The sequence below is a fragment of the Populus alba genome, chromosome 6 (genome assembly GCF_005239225.2).
Source record: "Populus alba chromosome 6, ASM523922v2, whole genome shotgun sequence".
Taxonomy (NCBI): domain Eukaryota; kingdom Viridiplantae; phylum Streptophyta; class Magnoliopsida; order Malpighiales; family Salicaceae; genus Populus; species Populus alba.
In genome coordinates, this window is record NC_133289.1 from 2,823,927 (window position 1) to 2,841,864 (window position 17,938).

The 17,938-nt window shown below is 35.3% G+C and overlaps 1 protein-coding gene across 2 annotated transcripts; it reads right to left on the reverse strand.

Moving 5' to 3' along the window:
* Positions 1 to 1,693: 1,693 nt before the first annotated feature.
* LOC118053033 (ferredoxin-dependent glutamate synthase, chloroplastic) lies at positions 1,694 to 17,450 on the reverse strand. 2 transcript variants are annotated; one of them, XM_035064158.2, is made up of 33 exons: positions 16,935 to 17,450; positions 16,015 to 16,327; positions 15,155 to 15,597; positions 14,944 to 15,075; positions 14,255 to 14,353; positions 13,808 to 13,878; positions 13,249 to 13,345; positions 12,345 to 12,437; positions 11,682 to 11,827; positions 11,071 to 11,230; positions 10,797 to 10,907; positions 10,455 to 10,670; positions 9,645 to 9,802; positions 8,884 to 9,013; positions 8,332 to 8,390; positions 8,110 to 8,215; positions 7,883 to 7,979; positions 7,458 to 7,573; positions 7,144 to 7,341; positions 6,819 to 6,929; positions 6,317 to 6,556; positions 6,124 to 6,222; positions 5,358 to 5,453; positions 5,066 to 5,263; positions 4,911 to 4,985; positions 4,649 to 4,777; positions 4,451 to 4,549; positions 3,995 to 4,137; positions 3,800 to 3,893; positions 3,192 to 3,430; positions 3,015 to 3,093; positions 2,333 to 2,416; positions 1,694 to 2,224 (listed from the first exon to the last, which is right to left on the reverse strand). In XM_035064158.2, the coding sequence occupies exons 1-33, from the start codon at positions 17,229 to 17,231 to the stop codon at positions 2,060 to 2,062; spliced, it is 4,893 nt and encodes a 1,630-aa protein (XP_034920049.1). In that variant the 5' UTR covers positions 17,232 to 17,450; the 3' UTR covers positions 1,694 to 2,059. The 2 variants fall into 2 exon arrangements, with proteins under 2 accessions (XP_034920049.1, XP_034920050.1); XM_035064159.2 differs by lacking the exons at positions 14,944 to 15,075; positions 15,155 to 15,597; positions 16,015 to 16,327; positions 16,935 to 17,450 and adding an exon at positions 14,432 to 14,522.
* Between the last annotated feature and the right edge of the window lie 488 nt (positions 17,451 to 17,938).

The following is a 17,938-nucleotide window of genomic DNA, read 5'->3' on the forward strand; positions in this document are numbered from 1 at the left end:
AAAATAATCAAAAAATATATAAAACTACCTCCGATATCCTATTAATAATAATAATAATAATAAAATGCATATTGCCACGGCTATGTAAGAGAAGATGAATTGCCTTGCCAAGCTAGAGATAGAAAATGCCGAATAGCCATGAGCTAAGCCACCAGGTATGAAGCCTGTCCTATATAGCAAGAGAATCTGTGTATCCAACAACCGTGATTCCGAATAAGGCCACCATATCCAGCATGTGGCGGTGCTCACGTTGCCCAAAAAAATAATCAAATGAAGTATATATTATGTTAAAACCGGTGACGGGTTTCTATAGATAGAAGAATTTAGGAAAATTTAAAATGGATGTGTTTTGAGAATAAAAATATAATTATGAGAAATTATAATGAAAATAAGAAATAAAATTTAAGAAATAGTTGTGCAAAAAAGTATTAGTGTAAACCGCGATTAAAAATCGATAACGTTACCGTGAAACTGTAATAAATCTATAAATAAAACAAATAATAAAAATAAAAAATAAATAAATTTTAGAATATGAAAATGATCTTGAGGTCTTAGTAAAATAACTGATATGGTTCTAGCAATGATTAAATAAGAAAATTTCGGTTTTGATTTAAAATCACTCACTGATTAATTTTACGCTATTAAACATAACTCTTAATTTGACTATCGAACCAGACTAAAACTTTACAAGAAGTCTCCGGATACATTGCTTTATCTTGGATTAAAGTTTTAGAGTAATCAAAATTTATAAAGACTATGTGAGAATATTATCAATTGAACAAAAAATAACATGTGGGTTCATTAATGATATTTTTGTAAATATGCTGAAAAACTAAATATTCTTCTTCTTCTTTCTCTTTAAAGAAAAAAAATTAAGAGCTTCCTAATTAAAAATAATATATTTACTCTTTAATATTATAATTATTATTTTTTAATGATGGCACCTAGAAAAAACTTTCTAGGGATTTTCAATATCCTATAATCAATTGACTATTAATCAATTGTGTAGCCGCCCATCTTGCAAATTGTTTTAGCAGCCCAAATAGGAGACAAGACTAAAACAATCGCTTCAAGTTGGCACAGCTTTTTGACCACTCAATCGCCATCCAGAATCCTTTCTTTTACCCTAGCAGGAAAATTTTTAGGAAGGAACAATGGTCCTGAGTTCTGGTCTGTTGCTAAGTTGAAACCTATAACATACTGTGAAAGACACCCAAACTTTACCGTAGCCTACCACCTTAAAATTATAGTTTTCAAGAGTTTAAATTATTGATTGTCAGTCCACAAAAGTCTATTATTTTTATTCAAATTACATCGTTTTTTTTATAAAACAAAGTTGAAATATGACATTAAATTCAAAAAATACTCACTCATTCATATCAGGTGAGGTCAGTATCTATTAAATTACCTTATCTATTTGCAACTATATATAATAATGGAATAAGATCAATATTCTTTTTATTATATACCTCAAGGCTTATCAAGCCTCTAAATAAACCAAGAAGAAGAAGAAGAAAATCATGGCTACGTTCTGCATGTGGTCCTTGGTATATTAAGCATGTAATATCATTAGCTAGACAGTTTTTGTGTTAAGCCCATAGTTAAACTGAGTATCAATAAAATAGTTAAGCAAGTCTCTTGCGTATGCCAACAAAAAAATTAATTCCTGGCGTGTATCTTTTGCCTAAGGATATCATGGAAATGAAATCAATTTTATTATTATTATTATTATTATTGGACATCAGAATCTTGACAATAGTGGAAGATTTTGAACTTGATTTTACATTTTCTGCCACAAATCACTATAGAATTTCTCTGACAATGGGGATGCTTGATGCTCGAAAATGGATGTCTGGGTTGCAGATACAATTGGGTGATGATAACCTTTCTTCAATCGCAAAAACTTCATCGCCAAGGATACCAAAGCATTCCGTTTCCCCGATAAATCTGTGGAGAATTCCAAGTCAAGAATTCATCATCTTATATTTGACATGTACAGGTTGAGGTTGCAAATTCGGGTTTTTTCGGCTGGCCTCGAGGGTTTTCTAGCATCGCTCGCTTATGCAGATTGGAATGATGTCACTTGCCCAGCACTGGTTCCCTCGAATGATGCACAAGCCTCTGGGGTGTCTTCTTCACTGGGTGGCACTAGCTGCCAAAAGAGCGGTAGATACGTGTCCCACTCCTTCAGGATAGCAGCACCTTTGCCGCTTCCGGTTTTTTCCTTCACCGGAAAGGTGTTTGTGAGGACATTATGGTAGGAGAAATAAAATGGAAATTAATTTGCAAAGTGCATCTGTGAATATCAGCTAGTTTTGTTCAGTATACTTACAACATGAGCTTCAATAAGGCTCTTTAGCTGCATCTGGCCAACAGGAGCAGTCACTCTTTGGACCTTCACTATTTCTTTATTTACCTGTTCAGAATTACAACAGATATTATTTTGAAGCTTTCCTCAAAGAACTGGCAAAAAAAAAACAATTTTGAAGCCAAGTGCTGGTGAGGATTTCGGGAACGCTAAGCATGCATTAGGAAGGAGCAATAAAGATTAATTGAGAGAACGATGGTGTACGTGCCAAGAGGCATTTTCCATAGTTTGAACCCGTGATCTCCTGATCACAATGGGGCAACCTTACCACTGCCCCGAGATTCCTCCTCAATCAAGGAAATGAAGGGAAAATAAATAGATTGTATAGCGAATTTAAAGTATCTGGAATGACGCAGTATTGTAAGTTTCAGAATTTAGATAATCCCTACTAGGGAACCGATGTTTGTGTGTGCTTGAGATGCTGATCATGTCATAAAAATGCTAAGCAGCAAACGCACCAATTTGGAGCACCTTCGTGGAGATTCAATGTGAGTTAAAATTACAAAATTTGCAATGGAAAAGTGTGGGAAGAGAACATTCCTTTTATTTTTTATATTTTATAGGAATATAATTTGCAATTTCAAAATTTAACAACTTTTTTTTTCTTCACAAAAAGTATGTATATTTGAAATTCACGAGCGCAAACCTTGGGCATCAAAGTGTCATCCTCATCAAGAAGGTACGCCAAACCTCCGGTCATCCCAGCAGCTACATTTCTACCCACTCTGTGACATGGAAATGTGATGATGGCTCAAAATTCTGAACAGTTCTCTTTATATTGCTTGATAAGAAGAAAGATGTAAGGTAGGGAGACATTACTCACTTTCCCAGTACCACCACACAACCACCAGTCATGTACTCACAACAATGGTCTCCAGTGCCTTCAACTACAGCTTCAGCAAGTGAGTTTCTCACAGCAAACCGCTCCCCAGCTTTCCCTCTGACAAATACTTGACCGCCTGTAGCCCCATACAAGCAAGTATTCCCGACAATGGTGGCGTCCTCCGGAACAAACCCAGTGTTCTCCACGGGTGTTACGACCAACTCTCCTCCAGCCATACCCTAAAGGCATTTATATTGCTAGTTTCAGAACCATAGTTCAGCAACAAGATTTAACAGTCTGTTAATAGGATTAGCACATCATATTAGCTTAACATTTGAACGATCCAAATTGATGTTACATTATCATTTGAAATCAATTTATCTGTTCAGCATGTTAATTATGAAACTGCCAAGTTAATTCAACAGTAGCAAAATTCCAACCTGAACCATTTAGTCAAATTTCACCACAAATACAGAAACAACTAGGAAATAGATTAATCATGAAACTCTCAAAGCATGATGGCTGAATCAAATAACCAACATGCATTTGAATTCAACTTCAAACTTCTCAAACCACTACATAAGAGTGGAAGATTTTCCCAACAATACCTTTCCCACGTAATCATTGGCCTCTCCTATTAGGCGAATATTCATTCCTGGTGTCAAAAAACATGCAAACGACTGCCCAGCACTCCCAGTAAACCTGTTGATATGAAGATAACTCATTTAAATTGAGAATAAAAGAAACTGTCATATTAGCCCGCTAAATTTTTAGTGCTTGCTATCAGGAAAGCCACATCTTACGTGATGTTCAGCTGCCCAGCAAAACCAGTGTCACCGTATTTCTTTGCAACCACACCTGCTATACGCCCACAAACAGCGCGGTCCACGTTGTATATTTTTATGGTTTTATTGATAACTTTTTCATTCTCAATAGCATCTAGAATCTGGAAAAAAAAAGATGATTTTTCTTAGAAATACAGCAAAAGGTAACAAGGCACCCTGTGAATGCATGCACATAATCAGTATGCTGTCTATGCTACCATCATAGAACCACAATGACCATAACCAAAACAATGAGTGAGTACAAGTGATCGTAACTTCAGTCTCATAGCCCATGGAATTTTCTCAATGTTTTCCAGCAAAAATATGGGGGCACACCAAGACACTTCCACACAGGAAGCAAAGCTCACCCCCTAAAACCCCTTTACAACTAAAAGCATTGGTCCAAAATTGAAAATTGAGAGATATGAAGCATACCTCTGGATCTGCTAGAACAACATCATCTAAAACAGGACCATTAGAGTGTACATCTTGGTTCCTGATATCAGTACTGCTCAGTTTTGGTAATCCTACACTCTGGAAATAAAGTAGAAGCAATGTTATAGATATGGAAGACAGCAAGTCCAAATTGGTGAAACATATGGTGGGAAGTTCAGATACTCTTTCAGGACATACCGACATAATATAACTGAGATCAAGATGCTGAGTTTTGACGAGGGAAATATCTCGTTGTCTTAACAAATCTGTATGCCCAATGATATCGTCCAACTTCTCATAACCCAGTTGTGCCAGCATGCCTCTTACCTAGCCCAGATACAGAAATGCAACAAGAGTCAGGACAGATTTAGATATAGCTTGGAAAATGTCACCCAGAGACCAAAAAAAATAGAAAGTGCAAAAATTCCATCAAAATTATCAAGGCAGAAAAAAAGATTACCTCCTCAGCAACATATAAAAAGAAATTAACAAGATCACCGGGCACACCAGGAAATCGGGCACGTAGTTCTTCTCTCTGAAGGAAATTAAATTTGAAAGAATAAGGCACTAAAGGGATACACAAAATGCAAATCACATATATACTTCCATTGATACCTGACTAGCAACACCAACAGGGCAATTATTAGTGTGACAAATGCGGGCCATTACACATCCCGTAGCAATCATTGCGACAGAACCAAATCCATACTCATCAGCACCCATTGCCGCAGCCATCAGGACATCAACTCCGCTTTTGAAGCCCCCATCAACCCTAAGGATCACTCTTTCTCTGAGCCCATTTGCAATGAGAGTCTATAAAAGATTGTCAATGATCAAACAGCACACAGAATGTGAGAGAAGCAGACCACAGGGAGTAACATTCTATTCACACGTTGAATATAATTACCTGATGGGTTTCTGTAAGTCCAAGTTCCCAAGGACCACCGGCATGCTTAATGGAACTTATGGGGCTAGCTCCAGTTCCACCATCATGCCCTGATATCTGCCCAAAAAATATAGAGATAAGAGTCAACACTCCCAGTCCCCACTACTTTTGTGAACCTAATCAAACCAATTTTCTTTGACAACAATTTTCCACCTTTTCATATGCCCACAAGGATTCATAGCAAAAATTTGTCGTTCAGGGAAAAAAAAAAAAGCATGAGTGAATGCTTCTGCATAAGAACTTGATATTCAGTTACATTACCTGCAAGTGATGGCGAATTGTGTATAGGGGTATGGAAGAAAAGAGAGGGGTTGGGATGGTTGGGACAAAACCCCACATTGAGATACCATCTTAAAGCTGGAACTTGATCTTTCAGAAAAAACAGTATGTATTCTACTTTACCACTTAACATATACAGAACACAAAATTAGGCTCTTCTAGCTGATAGTGTCAGGGTGATTTAACTTTTGACCTTAAACATCTACTGAACTTTATGCCAAATAGTTGTCTTAGAAGAGACATTTCCAAGAACAATCAAGAGTCACTTCGTTAAAGTAACATATTTTACCGAAAGTATATTACCTCTTCATCAACAGCCAGCAAATTACTTGAATATACCAACTTTGGAAGACGTTAAGAACTTAAAATAGCATGGAATGAGGATCCAGAGAACTATCAGACATATTAAGGCTCAACAGAACTACATCAACGTATCATGAGAAGGTACCTGTATAACATCAGCATTACCCTTTGCTACCCCAGATGCAACTGTGCCAATACCTGCTTCTGCCACAAGCTTTACAGATACCTTAGCCTTAGGATTGACCTATTTGTTCAGCAGACATTGAAGTTGTTACAATTTGGGGAATGGATCTTCAAGTTAATAATGCATGCAGATCCCAGATACAGTAAATGATTACCTGATGAAGGTCATAAATCAATTGGGCAAGATCTTCAATGGAATAAATGTCATGGTGAGGGGGTGGAGATATAAGTGGAACCCCTGGTTTAGAATTTCTCAGCCTCGCAATATATGCACTAACTTTCTTCCCAGGCAACTGGCCACCTTCACCAGGCTTGGCACCCTGTGCAATTTTGATTTCTAACTGAACAGCATTGACCAAGAATGTTGGAGTGACACCAAAACGTCCTGAAGCAACCTGAACCAAAAGCAACTAGTTGTCATAAGATAATTCTCATGCCAAGATGCATTGGTGAAAAGGCCAGTTTAAGTTGACTACTTCAAAGAGAGCACAATTTCTCTCCTAGACAGATAATATCAATGTATTCAATGTATTAGCCACGCACTCATGATCCCCTAAAAATACTCTATCCGCTTGCACATGAGGTTACAAACTTGTTTGAAAGCTCCTCTTTCACATGAGGTTACAAACATGTTAAATTGAATGTCATGATAATCACCTGCTTAATAGCGCTGGTAGCAGTATCACCATTTTGAAGACCTTTAAGATGCGGCAATGTAGGGGAGTACCCATCAACAACATCAGTAAGTGGGGTCCAGCGAATTGGATCCTGGATGACATAATATTGTAAACAATGATGTCTCTAGTATGTTAAGAAAAAACCAATTACATATATAGTTCCATGTGGAGCTGATGGTTCATTACTATTGTTTGTGTCTGAGCATGCCCGTGAGTAATTTATCAAGATAAGACAGAGAGGTGGACAGTGAACAGACCAAGTGATAAACAAAACAAGCAAAGAGAACCAATCGATGAAAGACTACCTCACCACCTTCCCCTGAATTAGATTTTCCACCTAATCTGTTCATAGCAATGGCAATTGCTTCATGAGTTTCTCTTGAAATGGCTCCAAGTGACATCCCCCCAGTGCAAAACCTTTGAACTATGGATATGGCAGGTTCAACCTTTCCCACAGGAATTGGAGCACGATCACTTTTAAATTCAAGAAGATCACGAAGAACCTGCAATTGAAATGCTATCAGATTCTAATTACATGATTATAACATGCTGGTTTTCAAGGGAATACATTTTACTAACAAAAAAATTGAAACAAAAACTAATTTACTTCAGCACTCACATTCACAGGCCGGTTAGCCAAATGCTGCTGATAAATAGAAAATGCATTTTCACTCTTTTGGCGAACAGCTTTGTGAAGCAATTTCGACATCTCTGGATTGTTTCCATGATATTCACCTGTAATAAAAATAAAATTTAAAATTGTTATCTTAAGAACGATTTTGTGGTTGTGAAGAATATAAGCAAGCAAATTCAAAGATATGTCAACTTTGACAGGATCTGTAATTTAGTGTCATCCTCATGTTCTAGTGAAATTGGAATTAAGTTTTTACAAATCACAGCTGCAACCAAGGTATTGATTCGCTTATTGCTAAAAACACCTACCAATGTCAACCAGGTTATTATAGTAATGATAGTGGTAACTAGTAACTGCTCTCTGTAATTGTCTGTATAAAATGTAACTGACATGTTCAGTAGTAATAGTACCTCCAGGTCTGAATTGTATAAATCCATAATTTTCCAGTCTTTTGGCCGTAGCATCAGAAAAAGCTTTCACCCAGAAGGACAAAGTCTCCCTCGCCAACTGGAAAGAGAAAATGACAATCCAAAATAAAGATTAAAAGATTTGAAACTTAAGCGGTAGGTAACTACAATGAGAAAGAACACCAAATTTCCTTAACTTGTTAGCTTATAGTTTACCAACTTCAAATTACCTCATCAAAAGTCACTCCACCAATATTTGAAACACTACCACAAAATGCTAGATCAACAATCTCCTTCCCCAATCCATAAATCTCAAATATTTGTGCACCACAATAACTAAATACAGGAAACAAACAAGTCAATTGACCAGCAAAACTTTACAAAGCATCTATAAATTGACTTCCAAAAGAGTTAAAGAAAATAATTGAGAACTGGAAACTCTGAACTTGTACCTTGAAAGCAATGAGATACCCATCTTAGAAAGAATTTTGAGAAGACCAGATTTAACTGCCTGGAATGGTAAAGAGCAATCAATACAATAAGCTATCCATACAAATGATATAATGCTCCAATTCAGTTATATTTGGACAATGAAAGTCATTTTTCTTATAAAGGTTGAACGTTAAGAACTGGAGGACAAAGCAACTTTTTTTATGCACACAAACGTATAACTGTATCCATTTCCTTTGCTAGAGAACCCATTAATCTGAATAAAACACCGGATTTCAATTATTACCAATTTGTTAAATGTTGAACAAAAAGATTATACTACAAGAGAAATGAAATTCTATAGTTCACATAGCCTCAAACTTTTTTAACAAATGAAAAAGGAAATGCATAGGAAGGTTACAGCTAATATAAAGAAACTAAAATGAAGCTAAAGTACTATAGTTAGGCTCTGAAACACAGCAGTTTTAAGGTATGAACAGCACTTGGATTTTTTGTCCTTCATTTTTATGCAGTGAAAATCTTTAAACAATTCCTTGTTTCAAGGATGTACTAACCTTGCAAAAGTTCTTTTGAGCTTGTTCAATTGTTACAGTAGGCATCTTTCCATTCATCATCAGATTCACAGTTCTTTTACTCAGGCGCCATTGCCGGCAAGTTTCCAGTGCCAAGTACGGGCATATAGCACTGAAAAAATTATTTTAGCAATATAAAATATAATTTTTAACTATTCATGTTAATGCAAGCGATAGACGTGTGGCAATACCATAAGCAAAAGCAAAGTTTAAGGGGATGGACAGTGAGTTCTTACAAGATCCAACAATAAAAAAGTTAAGATAAGTCAAAAGTAAAACTGATTCAAACAGGATATTTAGAATTCTGACCTACTTTGACAAATGGAAGTTAATAATAAACCTACTTTGAAGCGATTAAGATACAAAAGAGTATGATAAATATGAAATATTATCTCATTAGCTGAAAGTAACAATTTTCATGTATCTTGTAACTTTAATTATGAATAACTCTTCATACAGTTGTGAATGTTACACATCAATTTGTCTCGTTCCCAATATAGACTTCATTAGTGGTCAATATTATTTAGGGCTCAGAAAAAAAGTATCCCATGCATAGGAAAGTAATTTGATATTGTTTTTTTACTAACCTAAAGGGAGAAAATAACAATGCATATATCACTATGAATACTTGAAATATCTTTAATAACAGTTTTATCCACTATTTTTTTAGCATAAACAAAATCTAAGAAAAACAAGGCAAAAGCATCATCTACAAACATTTAATGTGAGGAAGGAAACTTAACCTGGCACCATATCCAATCAAACAGGCAAAATGATGAGTGCTGAAGCACTGAGCAGTGTCTGCTACAATTGAAGTTGACATTCGCAAACCATTCTGAATAAGATGCTGATGAACAGCACCAACAGCAAGAAGAACTGGAATTGCAGGTCGAGTAGGTTCCTGAGAGAGGAAAAAGATTGGAATCATTCAGAATTAAGAAATTAGCATTTATTGAAGTTTCCTCGCATGGCCAGGAGAACTAAGAAAAGTGAAAGTAGGGGTCAAGATATATAAGCCCCAAGAGCTTGATGGCAGTCAGCTTACAATTTATGGATAGCGAAGTTTACATATTCTCCCATGTGGAAAGACTAAGTTATGAGGGCTAGAGAGACAGTCACACACATATATTACATTAGATAATTACAATTTCATAATTGATTGAGATCATGAAACTTTACAACAGCTGATGCTGTGATACAATATAATAGATTTCAAAAATCCTGGCTAAGCAGATCCACTGTTGACCAATCAAGATGGATAGGTATCAACAAAAACACATGCACCTTTAAATAAAAATGCACACGTGGTTATGTCCAACTACCAAAATGATTCTTAAACAGGAAAGTCATGAATAGGAATCATCAGCGTTTTCTTGCCCCCTATAGCATACAAAGCGCACTGAGAAAGAAAGCAATTAGGGATGTATAAAACTGAGTTAAAAATAATTGCTGAAAGTTTACTCTCATGGAAAGTGTTATCAATATTAATTACTTTTAATACAGTAAATTCCAATTCATCACAAATGGAAAGGGGAAAACTAGGGCGTGATTACCAGATCATCAGATCGGTCAGAGAGAACAAGCAATTGGGAACCATTTCTAACGGCTTCATCAGCTGCCTCACAAAGCTTAATCAGTGTTTTCTCCAAAGAACCCTCAACCCCTTTACGTATATCAAAAAAGGTTGGTAAAACTTGAGGTTTTAAGTAGGGATCCTTCAGTAATAACTCAAGCTCCCCTTCATTTAGTACAGGACTAGACAAGATAACCTGGATAAAAGTAACAAATTTTTTAGTCCACCCAATATATGAAATCACTGACATGCAATTTATTGCAACAGAAGCATTATAAACATCATCAGATTCACTGTGAGGAAGCTAGGATGAATTCAGCACCTGTGAAGCATTTTCTGGTCCATCTTCCAAGATGTTTCCTCGCTTTCCGATGTTGATTTCAAGTGACATAACTAATCCTTCTCTGAGTGGGTCTATAGCTGGATTTGTAACCTGCATTCATGGGATAAGAACGAGCTCAGCAAACAGTATATGATTTCAAATTAAATTGGTGTGATTAAAAAAAAGGCACATTCAGAACTCACAGATGTTGGTTCTGAAAATCATAAAGCACAATTAAAAAATAAATACTAAAAGGCATGTTCAAAGTTCAAACCTGTGCAAACCGTTGTTTGAAATAATCATAAAGCATGTGTGGTTTTTGAGACAATATTGCCAAAGGAATATCATCCCCCATGCAAAATGTAGGTTCCTTCCCTTGAGAAGCCATATTCTCAATAACCATTTGGACATCCTCACTGGAGTAGCCGAATGCCCTGTTCCCATGAGAGTACAAAATAGTGAACAATATATTCACTCATGTTCAGTTTATGCTCAGAAATAAACACATAGTACTCATTATTTGTTGTTTCGTATCATATGTGATCAATATTGATGTACTGTTTATCTTAATTGTAGCATTGAAACAGAATGATTGGTTGAGTCTCTCGGTTCTTATCTGTTGAGTTTGAGAGTCTCAATCAAACATGGCCATGGTGTTGGACACAACCCACATGGTGTTATGAGATAAGTCTATACATTATACTAGAGATTTTTTAAACTTCATAAAAATCATAACACAAATCCCAACGTCAATTAAGAAGCAGATAGCCTTGAGTTGGTACCAGATATAACTATCATCCATGTAAAGTTAAGCATTCAAAAAAAATCATCATATATAATTCATAGCAGGCAATGATATTTAGCAAATTAAATCAATATGCTTACTGTTGGCATCTTAAAATTGATTCATTGTCCATAACTGTTGCTGAGAGGAAGTTTGCAGACTTCAAGGATCGCAGGTTTTCATGAACCCATTTTCCATACGGATTTGACAGTGCTACTCGCTTTTTAACTTCAGTATTCTCATAAACCTGCAAGCCAAAATACTAATCAATAGTCTAATCTAAATGTGGGTTCAAAGAATTGCCAATACTATCACAATGAAAAGTTGCCACCAGCCTGTTACATGTAGAGTTGCACTGAATCTACCAAAATAAGAATTGGATCAGCATAAATAAAGGTAATATACAAAAAACAGCATGCATTTTCAGCAATTAAATATTACTTCATAATTCAAAAAATCAAAGAGTAACATTAAATTAAATTAAAACTGTTTCTAAATCCACTAAAAATGTTAATGGTAGTATAAAACTAAAAAAACAAAATAAGACATTATTCTTAAAAGTTCTTATACATTCTCCATCAAATACGTTGATTTTGAAAAAAGAGAGAAGGTGACTCAACATTAAAAACACATGAGAAGATATCAGTATAAAAAAGATAATTTAGTAGGTTAAAATTGTTGTAGAGTTACAATGAACTAACTAATTCCAGTGCAATTTACGTCATCAAGGTATCAAGTACATAAAAATAAAATGAAGCACAAACCTGGCCACCAGGCAAGTCTACAGTTATCATCATTCCAGGACCTAGACGGCCTTTCATCGTTACTTTTGATTCATCCATTGGTACAACCCCAACCTGATTAATAAAAAAGGTGACGTTAGCATTTTAAGAGCAGTGATTGTAACATAAAAGAGCATGTTTAACAGAAGGTGATAATATGAAATTAATCAAATTATTTAATGATGCAATCCAAAATATTTTGCTTTACTGTCTACAAAGTGAACATGAAGCCAAATCGTTTACTCCTCCAAAGCTACCTGGTGTGAAAAATGATCCACCATGACCACAGCAGTTACAACGAATATATTTATGCAGTGCTCAAGTGGGGTTTTTTTTTTTTTCATGGGCACTGCAAAAAGGAAAATTAGGAATGATAAAAACAATATCAAACACCTAGAGATGCTAGTCAAAGTCAGATTTGAGTTCATTTCACATAGATTCCATACTATTCAATAATATTAGACAAATTATGTGATATTCAATAATTTTAAAAAAACAATGCTTCAATTATCTAACCAAAGTTTCAGTTAACAGTTCAAGCAACCTTAATGTCAATTGTTTATTTAATAAAAAGAAACTCTAACAAAAGGAGGATTTTGTGATTTAGGACTACTGTGAGAAAGGACCCACAATTGGATTCCTAATACCCAAGTCATACCTTATCCCACCATCAAAACAAGCCACCATTAAGCAATGACATATCAATCATAATTAAAAGTTTAAGCAATTTTACTACAATGATGCAAAAAAAAAATCAGACATTTGAGGACCCTAATTCACTGCAAATTAACAGCACCAAGATGTGCATATCGTGCTCTAACATCCGGTTTCCTTTGAGATTATCAATCATGGAGTGCTTCCTATTTATAATATATGTGGAACACACCTCAGATGCAACATAGACAAAATTGTCAACTGTCCGCCAATATCTAGCAGGGCGAAGCCCATTCCGATCAAGACAAGCCCCAACTGTCTTTCCATCACTGTGCCATTTGAAATAATACAATAGCAGTCACTAATGAAAACTGGAAAACAAAATACATTAAATAATAAAGCTCGAAATAAAAGATCAATATTCTAGACCACTACATATGTGTAACACATACATGTGCTTGCATGCGAGCATTTCCATGTGTATAAGCAAGCAAATTGTTATTTTACATCATAATTGACTCCAAGGAAGTTCTATTGAAAAACCTGATGTTATTACACCCCTTAATTCTAATTATACCATCACATTTGAAATAGAATAGAACAATCTTCCCAATTCCGTGGCTATATGTTTTTAACTGCTTAAAATGACTAAATATCAAAACCAAATCAAGGACACTTTCATATTGTGGGCGGGCACACCAATCATCATCTGTAGCTCTTTACTATGGGTCCCTATGTGCTACCATAAACTCCTGACACCCCAGGGTAGTACAAGATGTCTGGAAATTTACCTGAATAAGAGTAAAGCAGGTCCATCCCAAGCTTCCATCTGACCCTTGTAATAATCATAAAAATCTACAACCTGCAGAGAACCAAAAAACCATGCATTGCCTACATGTAATTGCAATAAAATTATGAGGGGTAAATTTTAATTACAATCACTATAGCTTTTTCAGTTACATATTTTCTTAGTATCAATGATGAAACACTATCAGCACCGATTTAATTCAAGAAAGAATCAGCAAATACATAGATTAAGGTGGACAAAAAGGCATGACTGCCAAAATTCTAGAAGGAACAAAGCCCAAAATAAACTTGGTAAATAGGAAGAGATTTATGATGCTGACCCAATAAATCATGTTCTATGGCTTAGTTAAATTAGTTTAGCATTCAGAAAGAAAAATTGTCCTAGTCAACTTGCAGCTTAATTGGAACTTCAAATCACCAACAGAAAATACCTCGGGATAATTGATAGTCAAAGTTGGATGATTCTTGTATGCCTCTGGTACGAGAACCATCAACGCCTGCTCAGGAGTGCGCCCACTTCTTATTAACAACTGAAAAGGAGAAGAGCAGGGAAAATCAAACACAGAAGGGCTACATAAGAATAGCTAAAGAAGAAATAAAAAATTTACCAATTAAACTGTACTAAATTGGGTCTACAGCAAACACACTTCCCCCCTTTGTTGTGGCTTGCACCCCATCGCATGTATCGGTTTTAGTTAATAATCCTGGCGATAATGATTATTCATCAAATAAACACCCATGTACCATGGTTTTCATTTAAGCATAGAAAGAGGGTCAAGAATTATTCCTTCATAGTGCCAAAACAAAGAGTGACAACATTACCAAATTTTAACTTTAAGCACCAAAAAAAGGTAATCCAAAAAGAAGTTGCCCCAGCTAAAATGGGATGCAATAGATATGTATGGTCAAAAATTTAAAGATTCCAGCTGATAAAGTTTCCTCATTCAGTCCTTGCTAGTGATATCTAATGAAAAATATGCGAGTAGACATAAAATACTCAAACTGAGTCCCACTATGATAAAAAAGGAAACTAAAGGACATAAAAAATTGGAGAAACTTCTCGAGTAGCCGCAGATGAAGGTTGAGGAAATCATGTGAGCATAAAAGTAGCAGCTCTTACTTCTGCTGCACTGTCAAGATTAGCTGAGTCTGATGCCTTTGGGTTCCCATAAGGACAGATTTCATTTTCTCGTCCATGCCAAACAGAAGATTTCAATGAGGTTTCTCGTGATTGCATCCAGTTCAAGTTACCCTGAATACATTTTAGAATCAAAATAAGAAAATGCCTCAAAATGCTAACTACATTTCAGTACTGTAGAGAATTTTATAACCTGTATGGTGTTAATCTCTCCATTATGACCAAGAAACCGCATGGGTTGAGCAAGAGGCCATCTGGGACTAGTATTTGTGCTATACCTTCTATGATAAATGGCAAAAGGTGATTTGTAGATATCATTCTGAAGGTCAGAATAAAACAGCCTAAGAACTTCAGAACGAAGCATTCCCTTATAAACAATTGTTCGATTAGACAAAGAACAGAAATAAAGCTCATTTCCCCAACTTTCTGAGTTTGCCACTCTTTCAATCAGCTTCCGGCAGATATACAGTCCTCGTTCAATGTCATCAACATCCTCTTTGTTAATAACTCTAACAAATACTTGTTCTATGTTGGGCATGGTTTCTTTTGCGTAAAAACCAACTACAGATGTATTTACAGGAACAGGCCTCCATCCGAGCACCTCAAGGCCCTCTTGTTTAAAAATATTTACAATCACTACAAAACAATCACAAAGTACAGTTAATCATACTGATGCTAAGGTGAACAAAAGCATCCGTCATGCACATTAGACTGGAACAAGAAAATAAAAAAGAAGCGAGAGAGAAAGATAACTACAACTAAATAGAAGAACGTATATATGTTTAGGGATGAAGATGGAAAACATTAGCCAATACAGAAAACCAAAAGCATAGTGCATTAACATAGCAGAAAGAAAAACACCATCTTCATTTAAATCAAATACAACAAGAAAACCAAATTCAACCCAACATCAAATAAAAAAAAAAAAGGTAAACGTATATAATTCAATAAACTAAATGCACCATCCTACGAAGCATCAAAAATGAGATAACGAACAAGCATTCATTTGCTAAACACAAATTTAACCGGATTCAAACCACTTCAGGCAGTTACCTTCTTTTGCTTCTTTCATAAGGTTATCATCTCTAGGGAAAAAAATCATTCCAACACCAGTATGCAATTTATCAAAAGAACCAATCCCTTCACTCTCAGCCCACTTATCGAATAGCTCCCATGGAATCGAAGTCATTAGTCCTGAACCATCACCAGAGTCATTATCTGCTCCACAACCTCCACGATGTTCCATGCAGCCAAGAGCTGTAAGTGCATCCTTGACAATCGCATGGGACGGCTTGTTTTCCAAATTCGCGATAAATCCAACTCCACATGCTCCTCTTTCTGATATTATATCTTCCAAGTTTGCTACCTATGGTCCATAAATAAATAATCAAACAAAAATGCACCTAACGAAACAGTATTTATAAGAAAAAAATATATGGTGTTCAAGCTATAACTACCGGTGTGTACAGCATAACAAAGATGATACAAGGATTTTTTATTTTATTAACATGGATATTCAAACCAGCTTGTGTGTAACTTAATTAATTTCACAGCTTGTATGTAATTTAATTAATTTTATGGGTTAAAATTAACAATTATGAAAACCTATCTTGAAAAAACTCAAGCTCATAACCATTATTCAACTATCCAATTTTGGTATGCCTAGATGTGATTTTCTCTTCTTATCTGTCTATCTCTCTCCTATACCATAACTATTGGTAGTTACAGCTTTAACACCATCGAATATCTACGGGACTGTTTGGTTGTCTACTTTTCTTACTCTTCATGGCAAACAAATAGCTAATTATTATCGTAGTATAGCATAATAAAAATATTTAAAAAATATATCTGAAAATAATAAAAAAACCGGACTTAAAAAATTTGAAAACACCAACAGAACCGAAACGAATACGTCTCTTAAAAAAAAATATTTCAGCTTAAAAAGTAAAACGAATTAAAAGACAGAAACATACCTGCGGTTTCGAATCAGGAGGAGGATGAGGAGGAGGAGACGGCGATGAGATATTACGACGGTCAACACTGAGAGTGGCGTTGACTGGACAGGAGGGCTTCTTTTTGTTAGCAAATCGAGAGAAACTCGAGGAAAAGGAAGAAGAAGAAGAAACTCCGATTCTCCTTCTAGTTCTCTTCGATTTACAATAGAGTCCAACAAAATCAACAAATAATAAGTTCTTATTAATTGAGTTCGGTGTTGTTGCATTGACGAGTTGCGGAACCGGAGAGATTAATGGTGATTGAAGAGAAGCCATGAGAGAGTGAGAGAGGGAGTAGCGAGAGAGGACGGAGAGTGGGTGTGTGAATCGTGTGGAGAAGAAAAGAGGAATGGTTTTTTTAAGAGGTGGATAAAAGAAGAAAAAGGACCGGTACCACCCGCGCCTCTTCTCTTCACTTCTCTCCCTGCCGTCTACTTACCTGTAACCACACACTGCTCTTCTCTCTTTCTTTTTTACCTTACGTTTTGTTTTTTTATTTGGATTTTCCGTTCTTTCCTGCTCTCGGGCTCACACTATTTTCTATGATTTTACGATCGTCATGGTTATGGATAACGTCTCGAGTACAATGTAATTTTAAATTCAGATTAAAATGAGTCATTAAAATATATTTAATAATAATATTAAATAATTCTTTGTAATATATATTTTTTATTATATTAAAGAAAATAATTATAATGGATCGACCTGGTAAATCAATTTGGATTTTATAATTATGCTGCAAACTAGTATTTATGAATTGTTAAATAGTTTATGAGAGACTTTAATTTAAAAATATTTATAAAATAAAAAAAAATGGTATTTTCTATTAATGAAGTTGGTGATAGTTATCTCTGTGAAAGAAGTTTTCTTTTTAGGGTGATCTCTTTCTTTTTATTTTTCTTCTTCTTATAGTTTGCTCTTTGTACCTTTTTTTTACCCATCTCCATTTATTTTGTTTCCAAGCAAAAAACGGGCCTTTTTTT

What these genes read in the sequence shown, in the direction of transcription:
- LOC118053033 (XM_035064158.2), bottom strand. Translation starts at nt 17,231, where the DNA reads ATGGCTTCTCTTCAATCACCATTAATCTCTCCGGTTCCGCAACTCGTC. An exon ending in GTAATGCTGATGTTATACAG is followed by an intron (nt 5,454 to 6,123) that starts GTACCTTCTCAT and finishes TTTTTTGGGCAG; the next exon opens with ATATCAGGGCATGATGGTGG. An exon ending in GCCTTATTGAAGCTCATGTT is followed by an intron (nt 2,225 to 2,332) that starts GTAAGTATACTG and finishes TTTCCGGTGAAG; the next exon opens with GAAAAAACCGGAAGCGGCAA.